Genomic DNA, 21,477 nt, shown 5'->3' on the forward strand with positions numbered 1-21,477 from the left:
CCCTCGGCCTGACTGTTCTTCCCTTGAGCCGATGAGGGAGGGCGGGGGGGGGGGGACTCAAGCCTGACTCATCAGTGCTTCTCAACATTCCAATGCTGAACTCTTGGTACTGTTGAGTGACGCAACCCAAGTTCGAGGGCGACTTGCTTCAAAACCAAGATGGCCGGCAGAAGCGAGGCACTCAGCATCAAGTGGGCTCACCGTCAAGTGGACAGAGACGGCAATTATTTCAGACTGTCATTGGCCAACGTCCATTCTCCTTTCCAGAGTGTACGTTGTCAACACGTCACGTTACGATGCGTTTGATTGTATTACAATAGCAGGCACAAGGGTGGACCTCCATTCGACAAGCTCAGACGTTTGAAGCATTTCTCTAATCCTCCATTGGGACCAGCAGGTCCTTGAATGCATCTGCAATGCGGTTACCTCACCATGCGAAGAGAGCGGGCAATACGGCTTTCATAGTGAATCGTAAGGATGGCAAGACTAGGCACTTTCCTGACAGCTGTGATAACTTGTCAGTGGGCTGGTAGTGTTAGTTTCCAGAAAGCCTCGGATCTTTAGTGCAGGTGTTAGTGTTCTCGGCTCAATTTCGTAGTTTGTAAGTCGGCTTGGATAAGTCCGCAGATGCGTTTTCTCATGTCGTTGATTCCGCCATTCCCTATCGAAATGACTGGGACGCTTACGCACCTTGTGCATCGTACGCTTTTAGCCCTGGGCGAGAGCCTAAATGCCGGGCTTGCTTGATGGCAGTCTCCTTCGCGTCACCATGCTTTGTTCTACATCATCCAGGAAGATGACAGGGCCACTTCCCAGGGCTAAGGGTTTGCGGTAGCTCCACCGAGCTCCATCGAGGACTCAAAGCTAGATCGGTCAAAGGAGGCTAGGAAGCTAATCAGTTACGGGTATTAGAGGCAAAGAGAAGGGTACTTGACGACGTCGCCATATTGTGAGAAACCGAGCACTCACGTATGACTTGTTACAAACAACGCCCCATGTCAGAAAAACATCTACTGATCTGATTCCTTCTCCCCAAACTTTTTTTTCTCTGTCGAAATTCCGTCACAGTGTCATGGACTCCTGTCCGTTTTTCCTTTCCAGGAGTCTTGGGTCACCGGGTGGGCTTTCTTGAACTGCAGGCTGTGGATCTGTTGGCCGTGTCTGTTGAGCTCTTGTTGAGTACGACTGCTCAAGAGATGCTCGTGTCATGGGCTTCCTCCGAAACAACCAGCTTAACGTCTTCTATCATAAGTTGTGCTATCTCGCCAGCTTCGCCAGCTACCAAGATCATCCGCAAAGCCTACGACGGTTCTCTGTCGCTTCCTATCCAGTCAGCTGTTTTTCTCCCTTTGTCTTCACTGACTTGGATGATCCAAATCGCACCTGACAGTGTGCACCTGACAGAGTACACCAAATTTTGGGAAATCACCGAAGACAGCCACGTCGGTCAACCTTCGTCAAACCCGTGTAGAACTTAGATGCCCCTTGTAATTCTGCTCTCGTGGACCAAAAGAACCACCATAGACCGCGCCTAACATACGCAAGCCTCGGATTCTAAGGGTCTCAAGGCCTCAAGGCGACAAAATCCCAAAAATCTCAAGCTGGACGTCGTCCTGCTCCTTGGGGATTCCGGAATGCCAGACGCTATGCGCAGTATCCAAGACCAGAAGCCTGGGGCAGGTCATCGGCAAAATCGGATCCCCGAAACACCGTCATCGGGCCGCGCTTCCAGGGATATACAAACTAAAGTCTATGCATAAACCAAAGCCTGTTGGTTTTATGGCTCCCGTGGCCGGTCGAAAGGAGCCCATCGACTGAAGCAACCGGATGGACCCCACATTAGGTACCATAAGATTTCTCCTGTCCACCAATAACGAATTGCGGGTTCCCAAGCTTGCCAACGGCCGTCTCAGGATGTGGGAAATGCGCTGTCGGCGTCGGAGTCCGTCTCGTAAGGACTTGGGCGAGCAGCTACAAACGTGTTGCTATGGATTCCGTCTTATTAAGCGGCGAGTAACAGACTCCGTGGCCGTCAATTTGCCCTTCGAGACGTCAGTCAACTACGATGATTGGTTCAGATCGGCCAACCGGACTGTAACAAGACCTTTTGATCCGACAAACCCATTGTCAACTGCTTGTACGTCTACTCTGACCTTGCTATAAAACGACACGCTATATAACTGCACCTTGTCCCAATCAATATGCATACACCTCAGCATATTTTTCTAGATACTCTTAACTGGATGCTGGCTGCTACTCGTCGTCTTTATTAAGGTTGACCATCCAGAACGTCAACGTTTGCAATATCAACCGTGTCCTCGCCTCTATAAGCTAGCCAGCAAGTCCACATCCCACAGTCACCAAAGACTTCGATGATACGGGCGAACACGTGGTAAAGCCTTCACCACAATGCTCACCTCAAATTTCACTCAGCGCGAGGGGTTGGTTGTTGAAAACATCAAAGTGTCGGGAAAGGTTCTGGGAACCCGAAACCCCGTCATAGACTCTCTGCCAGCTCGACAAGGCAAATAGGTCACCAAGTCCCTTCACCAAGTGCGTTCGACACGACCAAGCATTCTGTGGTGGCTGATGGCCGTCCCCGCGTTCATCATATCAGTATACGGCGCCGCATTTTTCACCGGCCTCACGCCGGGCGACCCCCAAATCAAGGCCAGGATCATCTCATCTTTTGGCGGCGTAGTCCACATAGGGGGTTCTCTCGTCGCGATGGGTCTCGGTCCCTTCCAATTCCTTCCCCCCCTTCGGCAGCAGTACCCCGCGGTCCACCGATGGACGGGTTGGGTTTACGTCCTCGCCGTGATAGTTGGAGGCGTTGCCGCCTTCTATGTCACGCTCAACAGCGAAGCATTGCCGTGGGGGAAAGTTGGGTTTGCGCTGCTTGCCCTCGGGTGGCTCGAGACTGCCCGGCAAAGCATTGTGGCCATCTGGCGGGACGGGGACATCAAGGGCCATCAAGCGTGGATGACGAGAAACTTTTCTCTGACCTATGCCGCCGTGATGCTGCGCTGGCAGCTGCCGTTGATGATCGCCATGGGCATGGAAGTAAAGTTCGCGCTCTCCATTACTGGATACGCTTCATGGATACCGAACTTGTTGTATGTCGACTATTTTGTGTTGAATTGGGGCCGCAAATAGGCGCCTTTGGTTCTAAAGCATTTGTAGTTTTGGGCGCCATATTGACTCTCCCCTCTTGTCGCACACAGTTTAAGAATCGCGAATTAATCGCCTTCAGCCTAACGACGAAGAGACTAACAATGACAAGTAGCAGGTCTCGGAGTCGTTGAGTCTCAGTTGACGACAGCTTATTACGTCTTATTCTCCATCTAATCGACGGGATCTACCTTCTTAACAACCTTAGCCGGGACGCCCACAGCCACCGAGTAATCAGGAATATCTCTGTTCACGAGGGCTCCGGCGCCAATCGTGCAGCCCTTGCCGATCTTGACTCCCGGCAGCACGGTGACGTTTGCTCCGATCCAGCAGTCATCCCCGATGGTGATGGGCTCCGCGTACTCGATGTTGTCTCTTCTCGACTGCAAGCCTGTCTCGTGCGTCGCCGTGATGAGGCTGACGCCCGTCGCGAACATGACTCTGTCGCCGATGGTGACATGGGCACAGTCAAGAATGACGCAGCTTAAGGTGTGTTGTTATTAGCATGCCGGATGTCACGCAATAGATAGCATGACCCGAGTGAACCTCGCGCAGAGCCAACGATAGTGAAATGGGTGTTGGAGAGGAACATACTTGAAGTTGGCGTAGAAACGGTCTCCGACGGTGATGTTGCAGCCGTAGTCGACCTGCAAGCTGGGCTCGATGTAGACATCCTCCCCGATCTTGCCGAACAGCTCCTTGATCATGCCCACCCTCGTGCTAGCAACCTCGTCGGCGGACGCGCTCTCATCCGGGACGTACGTGTTGAAGCGCTGGGCCAGGCGTCTGGCACGGTTCCTCGATGCGACCAGCTCGGGCGCCATGCAGCTGTAGAGCATGCCCGACACCATCTTCTCGTAGTCGTCGCACCAGGGCACCCGCTCCAGCGTCCTCGCGTGGGCGATGGCATTCTCGTCTTTCGCCGTCCGGACCGGGGGAACCATGATGGCAGCACTGTCAGCGTGTTTTGATTATGAGATGTAGAGACCTGCGATCAGAAAATGGGTGCCGACACCAAGTCGAACGAATTTGGGATCCCGTCGCCTTTATAAATTTGACCACCGCGGCGCCAGCGAAGTGGTGTCTCAACGCGCGCCATTTTAAGCGCTCTAACTAGGGGCCGGGGTAGCTTACAGGCAGGTAGAGGGGGTGCATGACGCTAACTGGGGTCTGCTGGGTAATATTCCTATTCGGGAACATGCCCCAACTGCCTGCGGAAGAACCCTCCACAAACGCCTTGTGTGAGTGTGCATGAATGAATGACCCTTGAACAACGACCCTATTCGTGACAGTCTTTGGACACATGGCGTTGGTGTCTCGCGCGTGCTTCTCAGAGATTCTACAAGAAGTCGAGGGTTTTCTCAGGCGTGGTCGGGGTTATTAAGGGGGGGGGGGGGTATATCATACCCAGATCTGCATCATTGGTCCTGACATGCGCCTCTCTAGGCATTCGCCTTCTCCGGCTGCGGCGATGTGATGAGGAAATCCCCTGCCTACGTCATCTTCACTTTAGCCAATAATCTCGGAGTAGCAAATGCTGTGCGCCTTGGTCCAAGACACGAAGTTGTCATATACGCTTGACTGACCAATAAGATTCGGCAACTTTCACGCCAGCGTCGCTGTGCCATGCTTCTCAGCCCTGCCGGGCAACATGTGGATTGGGGGGGATCAGCGACGTCAAGCCACGGAGCAACATCTTGACTTGCCGAATGGGGGAATGTGAGGTCTCTCGGAACGTCCGACTAGCAAACCTCTGGAGCTGCATCATTGGGTCTCAAGGCAGAGGTTCGAGGTAGAGACTCTGACATTGGCGACCTTTCCGAGTCTGGGCAAACGGTGTATATATGCTTGCTCTCGTCAGATGGTGTCCGACGCCGAATCATTACACCGGTCAAACAAATCTTGCATCAAGATCAAGCCACAACAATCACCAAGCAAGACCACCTACTACTACCGTAGTATAAAATCCGACCTCGTGCGCCCTCGTGATCACCCCTGACATGTACGAACTCGTATCGCTCGTCGACAAACGCATCGACCAACACAACCAGAACTCATACACGATGATGGGCAACGGCTTCGACTCCGCACCCGCACCCGCACCCGCGCCCTGCGAGGTCCTTCGCGTGGTCGAGCGCCTCGGGGGCGCGCAGACAACAGTAGACCGCGTCGACCTCGGGACCGGCAGCGCGATACCCTTCTACGTCGTCCACAGCAACAAGGACAACAAGACCGTCGCCGTGCTGCACGCGGATCCCCGAGCGCAGGCGTCGGGCGAGGCTCTGGGGACCGCCAAGTACCACTCGCTCTCGTCAAAGATCGACGTCGTCCTCCGCGGGGTGCCGTTCAAGATGAGGACCAACACGATGGGCACCTCGCACAGATTCGACCACCGCGGCCTGACTTACAGCTGGAGCCTCTCCAGCTTGAGTGTGTCGATGAGCACCTTGTACTTCAAAGATGCCGGGGACAACCTGTTGGCGAGGTGGAAAAAGCGCCCCGACGGTATCATGGGCGGCGGGCTGAGCGAGGGGTCGGCGCCGACTTTCGAGGTGTATGTCCCGCCCCAGAGCATCGATATGGATATGGTCATCGTGACGGGCTTGGCATCAATCGAGTACTGGAGCAATTACAAGAAGGACTCTTTGACGGCGGTGGGTGAGGCTTTCAGTGTTCTTTGAGCAGGTTACGGATTTGGGATTTATGAACTCGGCACCGAGTCTAGCTTTCATTTTTTATGTTTATTCGGGGGCACAATAGCGATTTAACAAAGTTGTTCATGTGTTAGAGTTTTCGTGGTTAGTGAGAATCATGAGAAATGATGGTAAATGGAATGCTTAGGGCGATGATAGTATCCAATAAGAGACTCCTTCATTAGGGCATTTTGGCAACACACAAGAGTCCCGACTCGCCTGTCCAACAACCCAGGCATAAGTCAGACAGGACTTCATCAAGGATCAAGGGCTATTATCCTCTTATCCTCTTCACTCTTAAGCATTAAATGACGCAGGTATAACCTTGCGTATTTTATCAAGAAGAGCTCAATAATATATCCGACTCTTTGATCTCCTCGTTTCTTCCCAGGCTCATTGTGAACAAACAAAACTTTGTCTCCGAGGGTATCGACAGAAACCCTCTTCATTCTTCCACGAAACAGGCAGGAACAATTCCTTCTTTTGGAAAACTCGCTCTTTCCTTCGAGTTACCGGGAGGCTTTTGCTCAAGTGCTCCGAACAGAATCCCGCCTACTTTCCATTTCTTCTTTTCAACTTCTCGTCTCCCCTTGGGAAAAATACTTCGCTCGACTTCGCAATCTCGATTCCTGAAGCAAATCAATCGCACTGCTTTCTCAATATCCATCCCCAATCACTTCTTCCTTCTTTTCTTCTTCTCTCCAAGTTCATATCCTGCCCTTCTTCATCGACGCACCCGCGATCAAAGCACATCTGACACCATGGACGAATTCTGCGTTCGTCTCCTTTCCTACTTTGAGCGCAGCGAGGATGGAAAGCCTGGCCGGTGGCCTCATCCCAATCTCTCGCCCGAGGACATGGCAGGCGCGGGCTTTCGACTGGTGAGCACCCAGGCGAAGTCGGGAGACAGCGTCATCTGCAACTTCTGCAGTCTTCAGGCGTGGGCGTGGGAGAGGAAGGATGACCCGTACCATCAGCACCAGGACGGGTCGCCCAAATGCGAGTACGTCGTCTCCGACATCTTCCGCAAGCATCAAGAGCTCTTCTTCATGAAGAAGTTTGAGAAGGGGGAGACCGAGGAGCCGCTCCTCACCCCTCCCATGACTCCCACGAAGAGAACCTATAAGCCCCGTCGCCGCATGGGTCTCTCCCCCATCGTCACTGTGTACGACTCGACGCCCTCTCACAATGCGACCCGGGCCTCAGAGGAGCCGCAGGCGAGCACCGGAAAGCCGTTCGAGATCACCGTCTCGACTGGCGAGACCAAGGTCGTCATACAGATCACTGGCGGGGGCGAGCATCGTACGTCACTATCCGATGCTGTTCATGGGAGTTATGTTGAACGCTGACCAGCGGGGCTGGCGCGAAACGAGTCCGTCTCGAGTAAACATCTACGAGTGCAAGACGACATCTCATGACTTGACATGATGCCAACTTCAACACAACGAACCGACATTGCTCCGATATAGCTCTGGTGAGTCTAACCCGGTCCTGTCCTGTGAGGCGAACGTATCGCAGCTAACATACCTTTACGAGCAGAAGAGCGAGATTTGCTAGGGTTTTGAGACACCACGAGATTGCGACGATGTATGCACACGCTTCCTGGTTAGGATAGGGGAGGCGGCCATATGTTTGATGACTGGATCAGGGAGATGGTCATGGAGGACACAAACGACGCGTCCATTGGAGAGAACATGGTCAATATGAGCTTCGCTCAGTTGAACTTTTGTGAAAGTCAGTCTGCCGATGTGAAGAGCAGTGGGATACACACATGACGAGAGGTCAGGCTCGCTAGGACGCAGCAGGACGCAGCAGAACAACATCCAGACATGATTGAAATAGGCTAGCGGTGGCGAGTTGAAAGGCAGGCCAGGCCAGAAATACATGTCTGCAGATTTTGAGATGGCCGATACTAAGATATGCCGCCTACACAACGACCAGAACCATACCCCACGATGACGCCGGTAGCCTCGGTCCCGCGATCCCGTGATCCTCACACAAGACAGCCTCACTACCAGACCGCGTTCGTGCAAACGAGCTTCGAAATCGACACACACCACGTGTGCGGCGACACAGCCTGGTCCTTCCGCCTCATCGCGTTCGAGGTCTCAGTCGCACAGATATACGTGATCCGCAGCGACGAGCCCCGGGATGGACGGGTAAGTGTATGCACGACATGCGGGACAACCCCAAACGCCACGACGGAGGGAGTATGGGGTGGGAAGATGCGGGCAGCGATGCGGGTTGTGTGGTGACATTTCGTAGCCGATGAGACTGATCATCGCAACGAGGCAAGTTGGGTCAGTCTGCTTCTGCCTTCAGGTGAAAAGATGTCATGTCAGATGGCGAGACCGTGACCAAGTGAGCGAATGAGCGAGTGAGTCTGAAGGCAGCCGTGCTGACCACCTCACATCTCGCACATATATCATCCCCCGTCTCACAACTGGCAGCGTTCTCACGAAACAAGCCACCTCCACTAAACAACCCCTTAAACCCGGTAGGCACAGTCAAGAAGATGCTGTATGAATGACAGGAAATCAGTGGTCAGAAGACGGAGATTCCGGAGGAGACTAGGTTGAATCGGCGGCGCATGGTGGTGTGGCGTGGTGCGCTGCGCTGCGCCGGTCGGCAGTGTACCTTACGCTGCCTACCTACTGCACCACACCCGTGGCAACCGCTGTCAGGCGCCCGTGTCACTTGTGTGTGTGTGTGTGTGTGTGTGTGCTGCGGCTTGTGACCGCCGCAATCGACGGGTGACAAGGCGGCGACGGCGGCGACGGCCGCATGGGATAGGCAGAGAGACGACAGATGAATGGCTTCATGGTTCGACGAGGCCGATTTCTGCCCAGGCCTATTTAATCACCAAGACCAGCCACCGTTCCTCATAGAGGGGGTTTTGAAGCCAACTGCGATAGATCCAGAATTGGCCGAGGAAAACTCTGCAAAACAACATTCCATACACTCTCCCCTAAGAAATCTAGCAGTCATCAACAGTCACGAGACGAGATAATGTCGGCTACCAACCAGATCCAGCGCAAGCCGTCGGGGCGCAACCCGCTCCGCACAGTCTGGCGCGAGACGTACGAGGTCTGGGACGGGGTCTGCCACGGCGTGGGGAAGGCCTATTTCAAGATCACCGGCAAATGGTGATTTGCATCAGGACGCGTAGGTGGCCTGCTTCACCGTTGCCGTCGGTCAAGTCGACCCAGGCCTAAAACTCGAGGAACCCGGAAAAGTGTTCCAGTATCGCTGTTACGGTCCACAGTGTCTGAGACAGAAGTCGATTTCAAGAGATACGACGAAGACCAGGGGACAAACCACGGACGGACGATACACGAGCTGAAAGAAAGAGAGCGAGAAAAAAACCAAGCATGGCAGTCAAGCCTTTGGCGATCAACATTGCGAACCACAACAGGAACAACAAGAACCAAGGCCCCCCAGGCCCCCAGGGCGAAAGAAACAACCCGTTTGGACGGACGGCAAGATTGGCATCGACGGGCTTGTCCACTGATGACGTTGGGTGGGAAATCTCGATCAGCAGGGCGGGCAGGATGACTGCAACTTTCCGAGGTGGTTCCCCATCAACATGACACGGACCTGAGGAGGGAAGATCCTCCCACCGGCCCTGGGGCTAGGGGAGTTAAGGGAACCGAGGGTCGTCCGACGGGAGGGGGCAGACAGCGAACGGCGAACGGGCCTGTCGGGGGTTCCGCTGCGTGTGGGATGCAAATCGACTCTTTGCTTCACTTTTGAGGGCGGCAAACGGTTGGGTGGAATTGGAATGGGGATGGAGGCGGGGGGGAATGAAACGGAGGAATGAGCAAGACGAAACAGGTATCTGTATCCTTTGCCAATAATAACAACAAACAAAAGGCGGCCGCGGTCCAACATGGAAAGTATTCGTGCAGGTATGGGTTAGAGGAGACGATCGTCGAGACTAGGCACAGCCGCAAGCTAGGACGGAGCCCGCAAGATCGTCGACGGCGTTGGGATGGTGAGAGTGCAACCCGACTCGGTGTGACGGGGAGAATCTCGGGGAGCAGAAGAGACAACAGCAAAGCGAGCAAGGCAGCTAAGAGTGTACAATAGCTGCTGAAGCAGTGTTGAGTGGTCCACAAATGAACCACAATTCTCTGATGGTGAATATCTGGGGCCGCGCCTCGCTGCCGCTGCAGCAAGAAAGATGATTCGGGCTGGCGACCGGCCCGCTGAAACCAGCAGGACCCGGTTGTCGATTCGTCCACGGTCTAAGAGAGAGAGAGGAAGGGGGGGGGGAGATGGGGTCGTTTGATCCTGGCGCTGGGCCGAAGCAATTAACTTAAGGTAGGCCGAACCTCGAAGGGGACCGAAAGAGAGTTAATCGACTCCCGACAGGAGGCCTATTTTTGTTGTTATTGTCCTTGTTTCTCGTTTTTTTTTTTTTGCGGGTCGCCTCACTGCTGCCAGTCGGGTGGTATACTCGTACAGGTCGTGTCATGCGAAGCACACCAAGTAGGTATTATGTGAAAGTGCTTTGTGTACTGTTGTAGAGCGGCCAGTATGGATGATGCTTGCTTCGGGACTGTACCTTGGAAGGATTATGGATGGCGGGGTTTTGAGGTGCGGTGCCGTGTTGGTGACGCTGAATCCCCCGATGGACGACTCCGTCGACAGTTCCAAGAGGACCGTCTCTGCACGTCACTTGGATGCATCAAGATCTCGTCCGGTTTGTGCGGCAAACCCAGCATATCAGCCTTAGTCCCAAGTGATGGATACGAGAAGACTCTGTAAGTGCGTCGTCATCACGCACCGGCCAGGAACGAGCCAGAGACATTGCACCGACTGGCTCGAGGTATGGTTGGTGTGGTGTGGTGTGGTGTGGTGTGGTGGGCGGTGTGGTGTAGGTAGGTAGCGTACACTGGGTGGATGGCCGAAGGAACCGCTGGAGGGTTGGAAGGTTGGAAGTCGTGGCATGATTGGACTGTGGGCGACGGCGATGTGACCGATGGGGCGCATCATGGTCCATACGGTGGCTGTGAGGTCTGGACCGCAGACGAGGAAATTTGGCAGACATGCGACATGCATGTGTGTGCTGCTGCGTAACGTCTGATATCTGTCGTCTGTTGATTTTTGTCTGTCGGCACCGTCACTGGTTGCGGTCCAGTGTGTTTGGCTTACATTACCATTCTACACGTCCATGTTTTCTCCTGGCTGGAGTGAGTTTGGAACACTGTTCAAGTGTCAGAAGGGGCAGTGTTCCAATGACTATCCGATTGCAGACAAGCACAGGGTGGAGAAGCAGGAGCGCGCTGCATGTTGATTGTAATAATGATTGCCAGGAGGGCACTGAAATGGGAACCGTCGAGAATCCAGAATCGTGTCTAAGAGTTCTTGGGGTGGACTGGGCAGAACGGTGGCGGGCGGGCGCGGCAGACCTGAAAGGCCGCTGGGCAGCGGCTGGGCAGAGTGAAAGGGGAGGGGGGGGCGAATCATGACTTTATTCAACATTTGGTATTTCCAGCTTTCTCGGCGCGAGTTGAGATGTCTCTTTTGGAGGCGCAGACGCCGGACGACAAGAAATGCCAATGCTGAGAGGGGGTTGATCTCTTGGCAAGCTAGTCTGGTGTTCTTGATATTGATGGAGGGGGTCAACGATGAATATGGCCAGCCGTCGCGTTGCTTGGCGAGGCAGAACGGTGACCACGGCCGTGATGCTTCCATTCAGCATGTCACCGGCCGGCGGCAGGGACTTGAGAGAGGGAGGGGAGGGAGGACGAGAGACGAGGGGCCGGCGTCCGCGAGTCCCGGTCTGGGAAAACCAGCCGCTACTGCTCCAGGCCGAAGCTCACGCCGAGTGGAGATTGCCCCTATTCTTCGCCATTTCACTAACGGCCTCGGGTGGGCGAGGCGGTGGAGCTGAAGACCCCGGGCCTGGAGTACATAAGTACAGTGTGCGAGAAGCGTGATGCGTCTGAAGAGAGACCAGACGGGAGACTATCAGGGCAAAAGATGGTTAGATAACAGATGCCGTGCTATGAAGAAGCAACACTCAGCTAGTGACTAATTGTGCTGCGAAAAAAAAAAGGAGGGGGAGGGACAAGAGGTGCCTGGAGTCCTGGACATGCAGCCACACGGTGCAAAGTATGCCACACAGCCATGAAACGAGATGAACTGGGCCCGGACGGCTCCCATAGTGCACCCGGTGCCATTTGGGAATTAGCTAATACTGCGCCTTCAGCTGGCGGATGCGCGGATACCTCGCAAGTCGATAGTGTTACGCAGTAGCTTCAGGCATCGTCGCATCCTTTCTTTCTTTATTTCTCTCTCTCTTTTCTTCCTATTCTTGTACCCCATTCATTTGCAGGTCTCGCCTCGTCTCGTCTCGTTGACCGTCTTCCGTCGCGTGCTCGTCGTCCCGTGTCGTCTTTTTGGCTTTTTTCCCATTCTATTTCTTGCAGCCGTAATCCTAGGATCACACTACAAAGAGAAAAGACGGCGGCTGCGCCTCGCAATCTTGTGCCAATCTGCCAACCTGCCAACCTGCCAACGCCTGTCAGCCAATGCAATAATGCCTGTGTTCTCCAGTGTTCGTCCACCACTCGTGTAAACGGCGCCAGTGGCCCATTGCAGTAGCAGCTGCAGGTTTGATGTTTGGTTACGACGAATGGCCAATCTCAAATCACCAACAGGCCCCGGCGGATACGGGGTGACGGCGGCCCGAATGGGAATTGAAGACAAAGAGAAGTCAGTCATGGTATCCGTACAGATAGATTATTGGCAGCAAGCATGTTCAAGAGGCGAAAGAGTGGTGTGCATGACATCCAAGACGGCGTGTGAGAGAAAGAAGGGGGGGCGGCAACGAGACTAGGTGTGGACACGATACAGGATCTGTAGGGGCCTCGCCTAGCAGAAAGAAGCTTGCCAGTAAGGATAAACCAAACGGGAAAGGGGGTTGCCCCTGCCCGTCTCCTTCCCTCCCAGAGTGCCAGTTCCTTGTGGGCCAGGGACTCCCTCCCCGGTCGGTCCATCCATCCATTGACGGTGGATCACATCTTCCTTCCCATTCAATTTCATGGCAGGCGGTACGTATCTCTCTCCCCTCTCTTCTCTCCTTCCTTGAATCTACCGTCTGTCCTTCCACCGTTGATTTCATGTTCCTTCTGCTGAGTCTCTGTACCTCACTGTGGTAGGTAGATAGGCATCGCACTCAGGTACCCGGGTACCCTGCCAATACAGACACAGGCACACCTCCTCCCTCATTTCTCTTCGCTCGTACCCTGTATTTGCACCGTATTCCCTGCCCCGGACCCGCCCTGGCCGGTCCACCATTCCAGGGCGTGTTTCTGCTTTTCTACCTCGCGCCGCCTCCTCCGTCGCAGCCTCCTACTTCTTGACGTTCCTCCCTTTCCCTCCTTTGTGTTTCCTCCAAACCCGTCCACTCTCTCACTTGCTACCCGCAATCGTTTCTTCTTTTATTTTTCAGGGGATTTTTCTCTCTAGACATCAGCATCGCCATATTCATCTCTTCTTTCCGGTGTGAATGTGTGTCAGTTGTCTATGAATACCCTCTTCTTTTAATCAACCTACCAAAACCAACCCTTTCGCACTCTCGTTTGCACAACACGTTTTTCACCATTTCCACCCGTTTGGATCCGGATTCTTAAAAGAAAAGGAAGCTTCGTTTCGCAGAACATTCCCGCAATCTGAAATCCTCCGCAATCCGCAAGCTCTCGGAGACGTCACTTGCCGCGGAATCTATCGACGACATTTCTCGACTCCATCACATCACGTAACCAAATCCATCACAATGGGTAAGGTCGCTACCGTCCTCTCGGCGGCTCTGCTGCTTGCCGGCAACGCCGCTGCTCTTGACCCCATCGTCATGAAGGTATGTCATCGACTCTCCGGTCTCCCTCGAGACCAGTCCCCCCCACCTTTGTCAACAGATCGCTGACAGTCTCCCAGGGTACCAAGTTCTTCTACGAGAACGGCACCCAGTTCTTCATGAAGGGTATTGCCTACCAGCAGGATACTGCCGCCGCCGGCGGTGAATCCAAGACCGGCGAGTACAAGGACCCTCTCGCCGACGAGACTGCCTGCAAGCGCGATGTCCCCATCCTCGCCAAGGCCGGCACCAACACCATTCGTACCTACGCCATCGACCCCAAGAACAACCACGACGCCTGCATGAAGCTCCTGAGCGACGCCGGCATCTACGTCGTTTCCGATCTGGGCGAGCCCAAGCTGTCCATCAACCGTGATAACGCCCAGTGGAACATCGCCCTTTACGAGCGTTACACCGCCGTCATCGACGCCCTCGCCAAGTACGACAATACGATCGGTTTCTTCGCCGGTAACGAGGTGTCCAACAACAAGACCAACACGGAGGCCTCGGCCTTCGTCAAGGCCGCCGTCCGCGACTCCAAGAAGCACATCAAGGACAAGGGCTACCGCTGGATGGGTGTTGGCTACGCTGCCAACGACGATGCCGACATCCGCACCAACTCGGCCCACTACTTCAACTGTGGTCCCGAGGAGACCGCCATCGACTTCTGGGGTTACAACATCTACTCGTGGTGTGGCAAGAACACCCTGGCCGGCGCCGGTTACACCACCCAGATCGACTTCTTCAAGAACTACTCTGTCCCCGTCTTCTTCGCTGAGTACGGCTGCAACATCCCCGACGGCGCCGATGGCCGTATCTTCCAGGAGACCACTGCTCTGTACGAGAAGGAGATGACCGAAGTCTTCTCTGGTGGTATCGTCTACATGTTCCACCAGGAGGCCAACGACTACGGTCTCGTCGAGGTCAAGAACGGTCAGGCCAAGACCATGAAGAACTACGACCAGCTTGCCTCCCGCGTTCTGGCTGCTACCCCCTCCGCCGTCCAGATGGACTCGTACCAGCCCACCAACGAGGCCGCCGAGTGCCCCGGTGTCGCCTCCAACTGGGAGGTCCACGGCTCCGCTCTCCCCCCCACCCCCGACAGCTCTCTCTGCGAGTGCATGGTCAAGAGCCTTTCTTGCACCCCCAAGTCCGGCCTGAAGGCTTCTGCTATTGGCGAGATCTTCGGCTTCATCTGCGGTGCCGACCCCGCCTCTTGCAACGGCATCAACACCAACACCACCACCGGTGTCTACGGTGCCTACTCCATGTGCTCTGACGAGCAGAAGCTCGCCTTTGTCATGGACTCGTACTACAAGGCCCAGAGATCCGCCAGCACCGCCTGTGACCACGACGGCCAGGCTGAGGTTGTCTCCCCCTCCTCCGACAGCTCTTGCTCCTCCGCCCTTGCCTCCGCCAGCGCCGCCAACAGCGCTGCCGCTACCGCCACTGCCCCCGTCTCTTCCACCGCCAACCCCAGCTCCAGCGCTTCCGGCAACGCTGCTGCCGGTAACCCCTACCAGCCCATCTTCAACTTTGGCGGTTTCGCTGTCGGCGCCTACCTGGTCGCCGCTGGTGCCGTCGGCGCTGCTATGGTTGCCTTGTAGACGCGTGTTCCCTTTTTGAATCAGCTGATCGGAGGAAAACGGGAGTGCCCGGGAGATTGGCGGATATGCTTTAAGCGAGCCTGTAGGATATCCAACCGGCACCGCGGTGTCTGGTTTAATACAGTCATGGCTCGACAGGAATTCTTTCTATTGGCATGAGGCTCTTTTATGTTTGTCACCATCACATGGCGTTGGGTCCTCGCTGGCGGCAGCAGCAGCAGCAGCAGCTCTGCTTCATGAGTCTGACTGTAAAAAGGTCACTATTGTTTTCTAGATGTCTTGTTTGGTTCGATGAATAGAGCTTTTTTCTTTGTTGAACTGGGTCGTCTCAACTAGTGCTTTGTTCCGTGACTACTGTCTTGGCTTGGCGTAACTCTCAACCTTGGTATAATTTGACATGTGTCTTGGCAACCTGGGCGTCAATTTTTGCATCCATTTGCCCAGCGCTTGGCAGACACATTTAGCCCGTCTTGACCAAACTCGTTGACCCCTTTTGTTTCCCACCTGGCGGTGAACACTACGATCCATGACGGCCAAGAGAGGGAGGGGGAGCCTGTAAATGTCTCATTGCCCCCTTTTCCTCGGGGTTGACCTCGAAGACCATGTTGGGACCACTCGAGATATTAAGTTAGCCAACCAAGGCGGTCCATTTTGAGGCTGCGCAGGTATATGATGTGAGAAAACCGTAGGTAATTTTGTAGACAATCATGGGGACAACGTCCTGAGAGGAGAACAGTGAAGTGGGGGGGGGGGGGGGGGCTAGGCAGGTGACGGAATCGCCAACTATATATACACGGCATACCTACGGCCTGTCCTCCTTCATCAATTTGCCGCCCAGGAAGGCTAACAGGTCCGTTTTCTGTGGTGTGCATCGTCTCTGACCGGTGTCTTATCATTCGGGAAATACCAAGGCTGAGTATGTTTGTAGGAGAAGGAATTTTAGTGTCTCCCAGTGGTGAGCTGTCCGTTTCTCGGTATGCTGTTTCGAACACTCTAGGTTTCCTGGTATGGAGCAAATGGAAGAATATGGGAAAGAGGACGGTACGCTCGAGGGGGGGGAGGGGGGTGGGCGTTCAAGTTGAGAAGTGACTTTGCCTGCTTGGTTTCAATCAATGTCACCACCACTTCAGTAAAATCGCGACTCTGCCTTGTTTAACTATTGCAAAAAGCACCTGGCACCGCAACTGACTCTGTCAAGCCGAAACGGTTCAAAGATGTATGAATTTATGCACACCATGTTGAAACGAGGTAAGTGTGAGAGGTTCTTATTACATCTCCTGTAATTCTCATGCGAGAACTTGGGTCTTCCGATCAAGGCATGGCACATATTCTGTGCTACCTCCTGAGACGTGAGTCATCACACATTCCTCAACCACAGTTTTTGACTTCCGGAAGACACTTTCGTGCCATAAAGTCATCCGACGGCAACAAACATAGTAAAGAGGATAACCCAGTGTCGTACTTTTGACTTCAAAAATGCAACTGGGCCGGGTCTGTCTGCACCCCCGAGGAATATTTGGGAAGGGGCCTGACGTATCCTCCCCCTTTACCATAACCGCAGTCGCAAAGCCCTTCATCGTTTCTCAGAACTCGGCATGCGTCTTATGGGAGAGGATACATGGGACCAAAACGTCCAGTTGTCGTAGTTTCATCTCTCCGAGATACGAGTGCTCTGTCCCAGTCTAGACTATCCTCGACCTTGTTGAGGGTCACATGGGAGCTGTGATTTGCGAGAATTCCGTAAGACAGTGGTTTCTGCTGCTTGGTAGCTATACGGAAGCCCGTCGAGACTGGCTATCTTGAAGCCGGATGGCTGGGCTAACATCCAAGACGGGGTGACCGAATCGACACGGAACTTACGGCTGGAAAGCCCGGAAAGAGTTCTAGCACTACCAAACGACGTAGACAAGCAACTACAAAATGACTTGGTCGCTAGGAAAACACAGCTGCGGCTCAATGGGTACGTTTACGGAATCGTTGTGGCCAGAAATTTGGAATATCGGTGCCATCACTGTTCATACTGTCAGGGTAGCCTGCCCTTAGCTCGTATCTCACGTAGCCCCCGATCCCATCAGATTCGTTCAACAGGAAGGTTCGGCGCTCAGGTAATGGATAGACTGTCAACTAGTACACACATGCACGTTAGCCTTGAGCCTCGTCAGCTGGCTTGTTTGTCTTCACATCACTTGACCCTAACTGAGTTATATTACCAGCCCACAAGAATCCACCAGGCCATTGCATCGGTATCGATCTACTGTCCATATAATCTTCTGACGCCTACGACCTCCACGTCACGATATCAGACACGGGGCAGCTTGGGACTGGCTATTTTGCCTCTTGGATTATGGGAGAGACAGAAGCCCCGCACCTGATCCGACTGCAAGGAACTCTGTGCAGCATTAATTCAGTCGTGGATGATGGACGGTGCTGTCGACTACGGTGATGAGGCTAGTTGCTGTACTTGAAGCGGGGGACAGTATGGGTGGCAATCAGCTGGCATTGAAAAGTCAGAAAATTGAAAGAATTTATAAAGAATTTGCGAATGATTCCATACTTGCTTCATTAGTACTGTAGCTAATTAGCTATCTCTTAAGAGCCTTAATAACGTTATCTATTAGCACAAGGCGGATTAATATATTAATAATTTAGTAATAACTTTACTTTTAAATTAGTAACTAGTTATAAAGGAAGGAGGGATAACTAATAAGGGTACTCTATAATAAGTTAGTAAAGTAAGTAGCCTATAGTAGGGTACCCTTCCCTTAACCCTAAAATCCTCCCTTAATGCTGAATTACTAATTTAGTAGTACTAATTCCTGCAAACTAATACTAGCAACTTTTTCTTATAGTAAAAAAGTACCCTTTTTTATATTTTTTATAGAATTAGCTAAATCCTCTAAAAATATAATAAAAAGGAAAAGTATTATACTTTTAGAAGTTATATAGCCTCCCTATGTAATGTAATTCTCCTCCTATTTATCTCCTAAAGTAATACAGTTTTATAATATTATAATTAAGTATATTTCTCCTTAGCTACAGTATTAGAAGTATATTCCTTTATTTAATAAATTACAGCTATTAATTACTTCCTCTATTTATTACTTTATTTCTATATATATTCTCTCTTTTACTTTATAAGTGCAGCCTTAGTAATTTTTCTTATAATTAAGTAAGAATTTTATTTCTTATAATTTTATAAGCTCTTTTTATTTTAATAATAATTTTACTTAACTTAGTACTTCTCTTACTATAATAATAATCTTACTTAGCTTATTAATTTTAAACTTAAGTAATTTATTTCTCTATTTATATTTATACTAATAAAGTTATAATAAAGTTCTTAAGAGTCTAATTAAGTATTACTTTTGTAAAGGTATTTACTAAATTATTATTTCTATAAATTTATTAGACTTTATATAATTTGCATCTCTTATACAATTACTAAAGGGTTATAATATTAATTATTAAGTACTTTTCCTAAATTGTACTTAGCTTAATTAAGTACTTATATAGTAAGTAGGAGTCTATATATATAATTGTAAGTATAAGGGGGAGATTAAATTTCTTTATAATTATAGCTAGTATAAATAAGATAGTATAAGCTATATTTATACTAACTACTATACTGTAAATCTCTAAGGCTAGTATACTTTTAGTAATTCTTTTAAACTTTATTAAACTATAGTAAATAATATTACTAATTAGCTTAAAAGTATTATTATAACTATTAATTTACTCTTTATTTCTAAGAATAATAATAAAATTAAGCTATAAAATTATATTGCAATTATTAGTAAATAATTTATTTATAAATATAAAGAGCTTTATAAATACTAAATTAAAGAGTACAAAAGTAAGACTATAATTAAGAGATTTTATTTACTACTTAATTCTTTAGTTAAGATTCTTAATATTCTTATTAATTAAATCTTACTATTAAGCTACTATTAATAGATTAAAGTATACTTTAAGTTAGTAGATAGAAGTAATATAAGTACTGCATACTTACTACTAAATATAATTTTACTTTGCAGTTAGTAATTTTATATTAACTAATTGTAGTCTTATTCTCTAGCTCTTCTACCTCTATATAATAATTATACTATTAAATAAAGCTATTATAATAATTTCTCTATTAAATAGGAGGTTCTTATTAGTACTTAAGTATATTTTAAGCTTTACTAAGAATAATACTTTAGTAAGTTTATTACCCTCTCTAGTATTAAATAAGCTATTAGAGAGGCTAATAGTATTATTAGTCTATATACTAATTATACTAAAGTCTGCATTATTATTAGAGGAAAGTAAGAAGTAAGAATTGTAAATTAAAGTAGTTATTTTAAGTTTAACTTTATAGTAACTATAATAAGTTACCTACTAGTAAGTACTTACCTCTGCAATTCTATATAGAGATTTTACAACTTTTATAATTATTCTAATAGAGTACTTATTCTAAATTTGCAATAGTAATTGCATAAGAATTATTTAGTTAAGCTCTAATTGTAATTAAGTATAGGCCTAAGTAATATTTTAAAATTATAGTCTAAAGCTCTCTAGAAGGAGTAGTAATAGAGTAAGAGTTAAAATAAATTATTAACTTGCGCACTAAATTGTAGGCAACTAAGTAAGAATAGAGGTTTTACTATTATTTATATAACGTAGTTCACAAGTGAGTGAGCCACACAAGTGAGTGAGCCACTTTTCTAGAATTTCGTACAACCTACCTTTCCCTTTATTTTTCTCCACCTACAACTATGGTACAACATTCAAATGAAAGCGATTTAGTCCTAGCGCTAAATGCGCTCAGATCCGACCCAAAATTAAGCGTGCGAAAGGCTGCATCTCACTACAAAGTATCTCGTGCAACCCTCCAACGACGATACCATGGCCAACCTGCTAGACGCGATATCCGACCACCCTGCCAGAATTTAACCTCGTACGAAGAGGAGACCATTGTACGATACATCGTTGACCTGGATTCGCGAGCATTTTCGCCACGCCTTAGTGCTGTTCGAGAAATGGCCGATCGACTGCTTCGCGACCGCGGCGCGCGACGCGTCGGAACAAACTGGGCCTCAAACTTCGTACGACGACGACCTGAGCTCCAGACGCGTTTTAATCGAAGAATCGACTATCAGAGAGTCCTCTGCGAAGATCCGGACGCGTATCGCGCGTGGTTTTCCCTCGTACGAAACACAATTGCGAAGTACGGGATAGACGATACCGATATCTATAACTTTGATGAGACTGGGTTTGCGATGGGCAAGATGTCCTCTGAAATGGTTGTTACAGCCTCTGAACGACGTGGCAAGCCAAGAGGAGCACAACAAGGGAATCAGGAATGGGTTACAGTAATCCAGGGCATTGGGTCGTGCGGCTATTCTATCCCGCCGTACATCATCTTTGCAGGCAAGGTCCATCTTGACTCCTGGACGTGCAACAGCCCCCTCCCACCCGACTGGGTAATTACACTTACAGAAAATGGTTGGACGACAAATGAGAAAGGCCTAGAATGGGTACAGCACTTTGATTTCCATACAAGGAGTCGTACGAAGGGTGCTTACCGCCTCCTCATCCTTGATGGCCACGAAAGCCACCATTCTGTCGATTTTGAGCTATACTGCAAGGAGCAGAACATTATTACGCTCTGTATGCCCCCTCATTCATCGCAAAAGCTCCAGCCGCTTGATGTTGGGTGCTTTAGTCCCTTAAAACGGGCGTACGGCCAAGAAATTGAGGTCCTTATGCGGGTGCACATTACGCATATTGCAAAGGAAGACTTCCTCCCAGCCTTTTATAAGGCGTACGACAAGGCAATGACAACATCAAACATTCAAGCAGGCTTTAGAGCAACTGGCCTTGTCCCGTACGATCCGGAACATGTGATTTCACAGCTAGATGTGAAGCTTCGTACGCCATCACCTCCAGGTTCTTCTGCTGGCTTACCAGCAGCTTGGGTCCCAAAGACGCCAAACAACCCAATTGAATTCGATTCACATTCTGATTTTATTACGAATCGCATCGTACGACATCAGAATAGCTCCCCAACGTCAATTATTAGGTATATGCAGCAGCTGAAGAAAGGAATTATGGTGGTAGCCCATAACCAGGTTTTAATGCAGGCACAAATGACTGAGTATCA

The 21,477-nt window shown here is 50.5% G+C and overlaps 7 protein-coding genes across 7 annotated transcripts; 6 read left to right on the plus strand and 1 right to left on the minus strand.

The window, feature by feature from the left end:
* Positions 1-2,409: 2,409 nt before the first annotated feature.
* On the plus strand, positions 2,410-3,156 carry CH63R_13412 (Membrane protein; the record flags this gene model as incomplete). The annotated part of the gene is made up of 2 exons (XM_018308386.1): positions 2,410-2,463; positions 2,533-3,156. The coding sequence occupies 2 exons, from the start codon at positions 2,410-2,412 to the stop codon at positions 3,154-3,156; spliced, it is 678 nt and encodes a 225-aa protein (XP_018152803.1).
* Positions 3,157-3,344: 188 nt separating this feature from the next.
* Positions 3,345-4,115, minus strand: CH63R_13413 (Galactoside O-acetyltransferase; the record flags this gene model as incomplete). The annotated part of the gene is made up of 2 exons (XM_018308387.1): positions 3,345-3,654; positions 3,766-4,115. 2 exons carry the CDS (start codon positions 4,113-4,115, stop codon positions 3,345-3,347), a joined length of 660 nt encoding a protein of 219 aa, XP_018152804.1.
* A 1,056-nt stretch (positions 4,116-5,171) lies between these two features.
* On the plus strand, positions 5,172-5,852 carry CH63R_13414 (uncharacterized protein; the record flags this gene model as incomplete). The annotated part of the gene is made up of 1 exon (XM_018308388.1): positions 5,172-5,852. One exon carries the CDS (start codon positions 5,172-5,174, stop codon positions 5,850-5,852), a length of 681 nt encoding a protein of 226 aa, XP_018152805.1.
* Positions 5,853-6,625: 773 nt separating this feature from the next.
* On the plus strand, positions 6,626-7,282 carry CH63R_13415 (Baculoviral iap repeat-containing protein 3; the record flags this gene model as incomplete). The annotated part of the gene is made up of 2 exons (XM_018308389.1): positions 6,626-7,166; positions 7,218-7,282. 2 exons carry the CDS (start codon positions 6,626-6,628, stop codon positions 7,280-7,282), a joined length of 606 nt encoding a protein of 201 aa, XP_018152806.1.
* Positions 7,283-7,819: 537 nt separating this feature from the next.
* CH63R_13416 (uncharacterized protein) lies at positions 7,820-8,136 on the plus strand (the record flags this gene model as incomplete). Its single annotated transcript, XM_018308390.1, is given in 2 exon segments — positions 7,820-8,023; positions 8,029-8,136. Coding segments are annotated over 2 exon segments (312 nt in total).
* A 737-nt stretch (positions 8,137-8,873) lies between these two features.
* CH63R_13417 (uncharacterized protein) lies at positions 8,874-9,079 on the plus strand (the record flags this gene model as incomplete). The annotated part of the gene is made up of 2 exons (XM_018308391.1): positions 8,874-9,010; positions 9,034-9,079. 2 exons carry the CDS (start codon positions 8,874-8,876, stop codon positions 9,077-9,079), a joined length of 183 nt encoding a protein of 60 aa, XP_018152808.1.
* A 4,571-nt stretch (positions 9,080-13,650) lies between these two features.
* On the plus strand, positions 13,651-15,335 carry CH63R_13418 (1,3-beta-glucanosyltransferase; the record flags this gene model as incomplete). The annotated part of the gene is made up of 2 exons (XM_018308392.1): positions 13,651-13,731; positions 13,809-15,335. The coding sequence occupies 2 exons, from the start codon at positions 13,651-13,653 to the stop codon at positions 15,333-15,335; spliced, it is 1,608 nt and encodes a 535-aa protein (XP_018152809.1).
* Positions 15,336-21,477: the final 6,142 nt, after the last annotated feature.

Source organism: Colletotrichum higginsianum, chromosome 9 (genome assembly GCF_001672515.1).
Source record: "Colletotrichum higginsianum IMI 349063 chromosome 9, whole genome shotgun sequence".
NCBI classification, from domain to species: Eukaryota; Fungi; Ascomycota; class Sordariomycetes; order Glomerellales; family Glomerellaceae; genus Colletotrichum; species Colletotrichum higginsianum.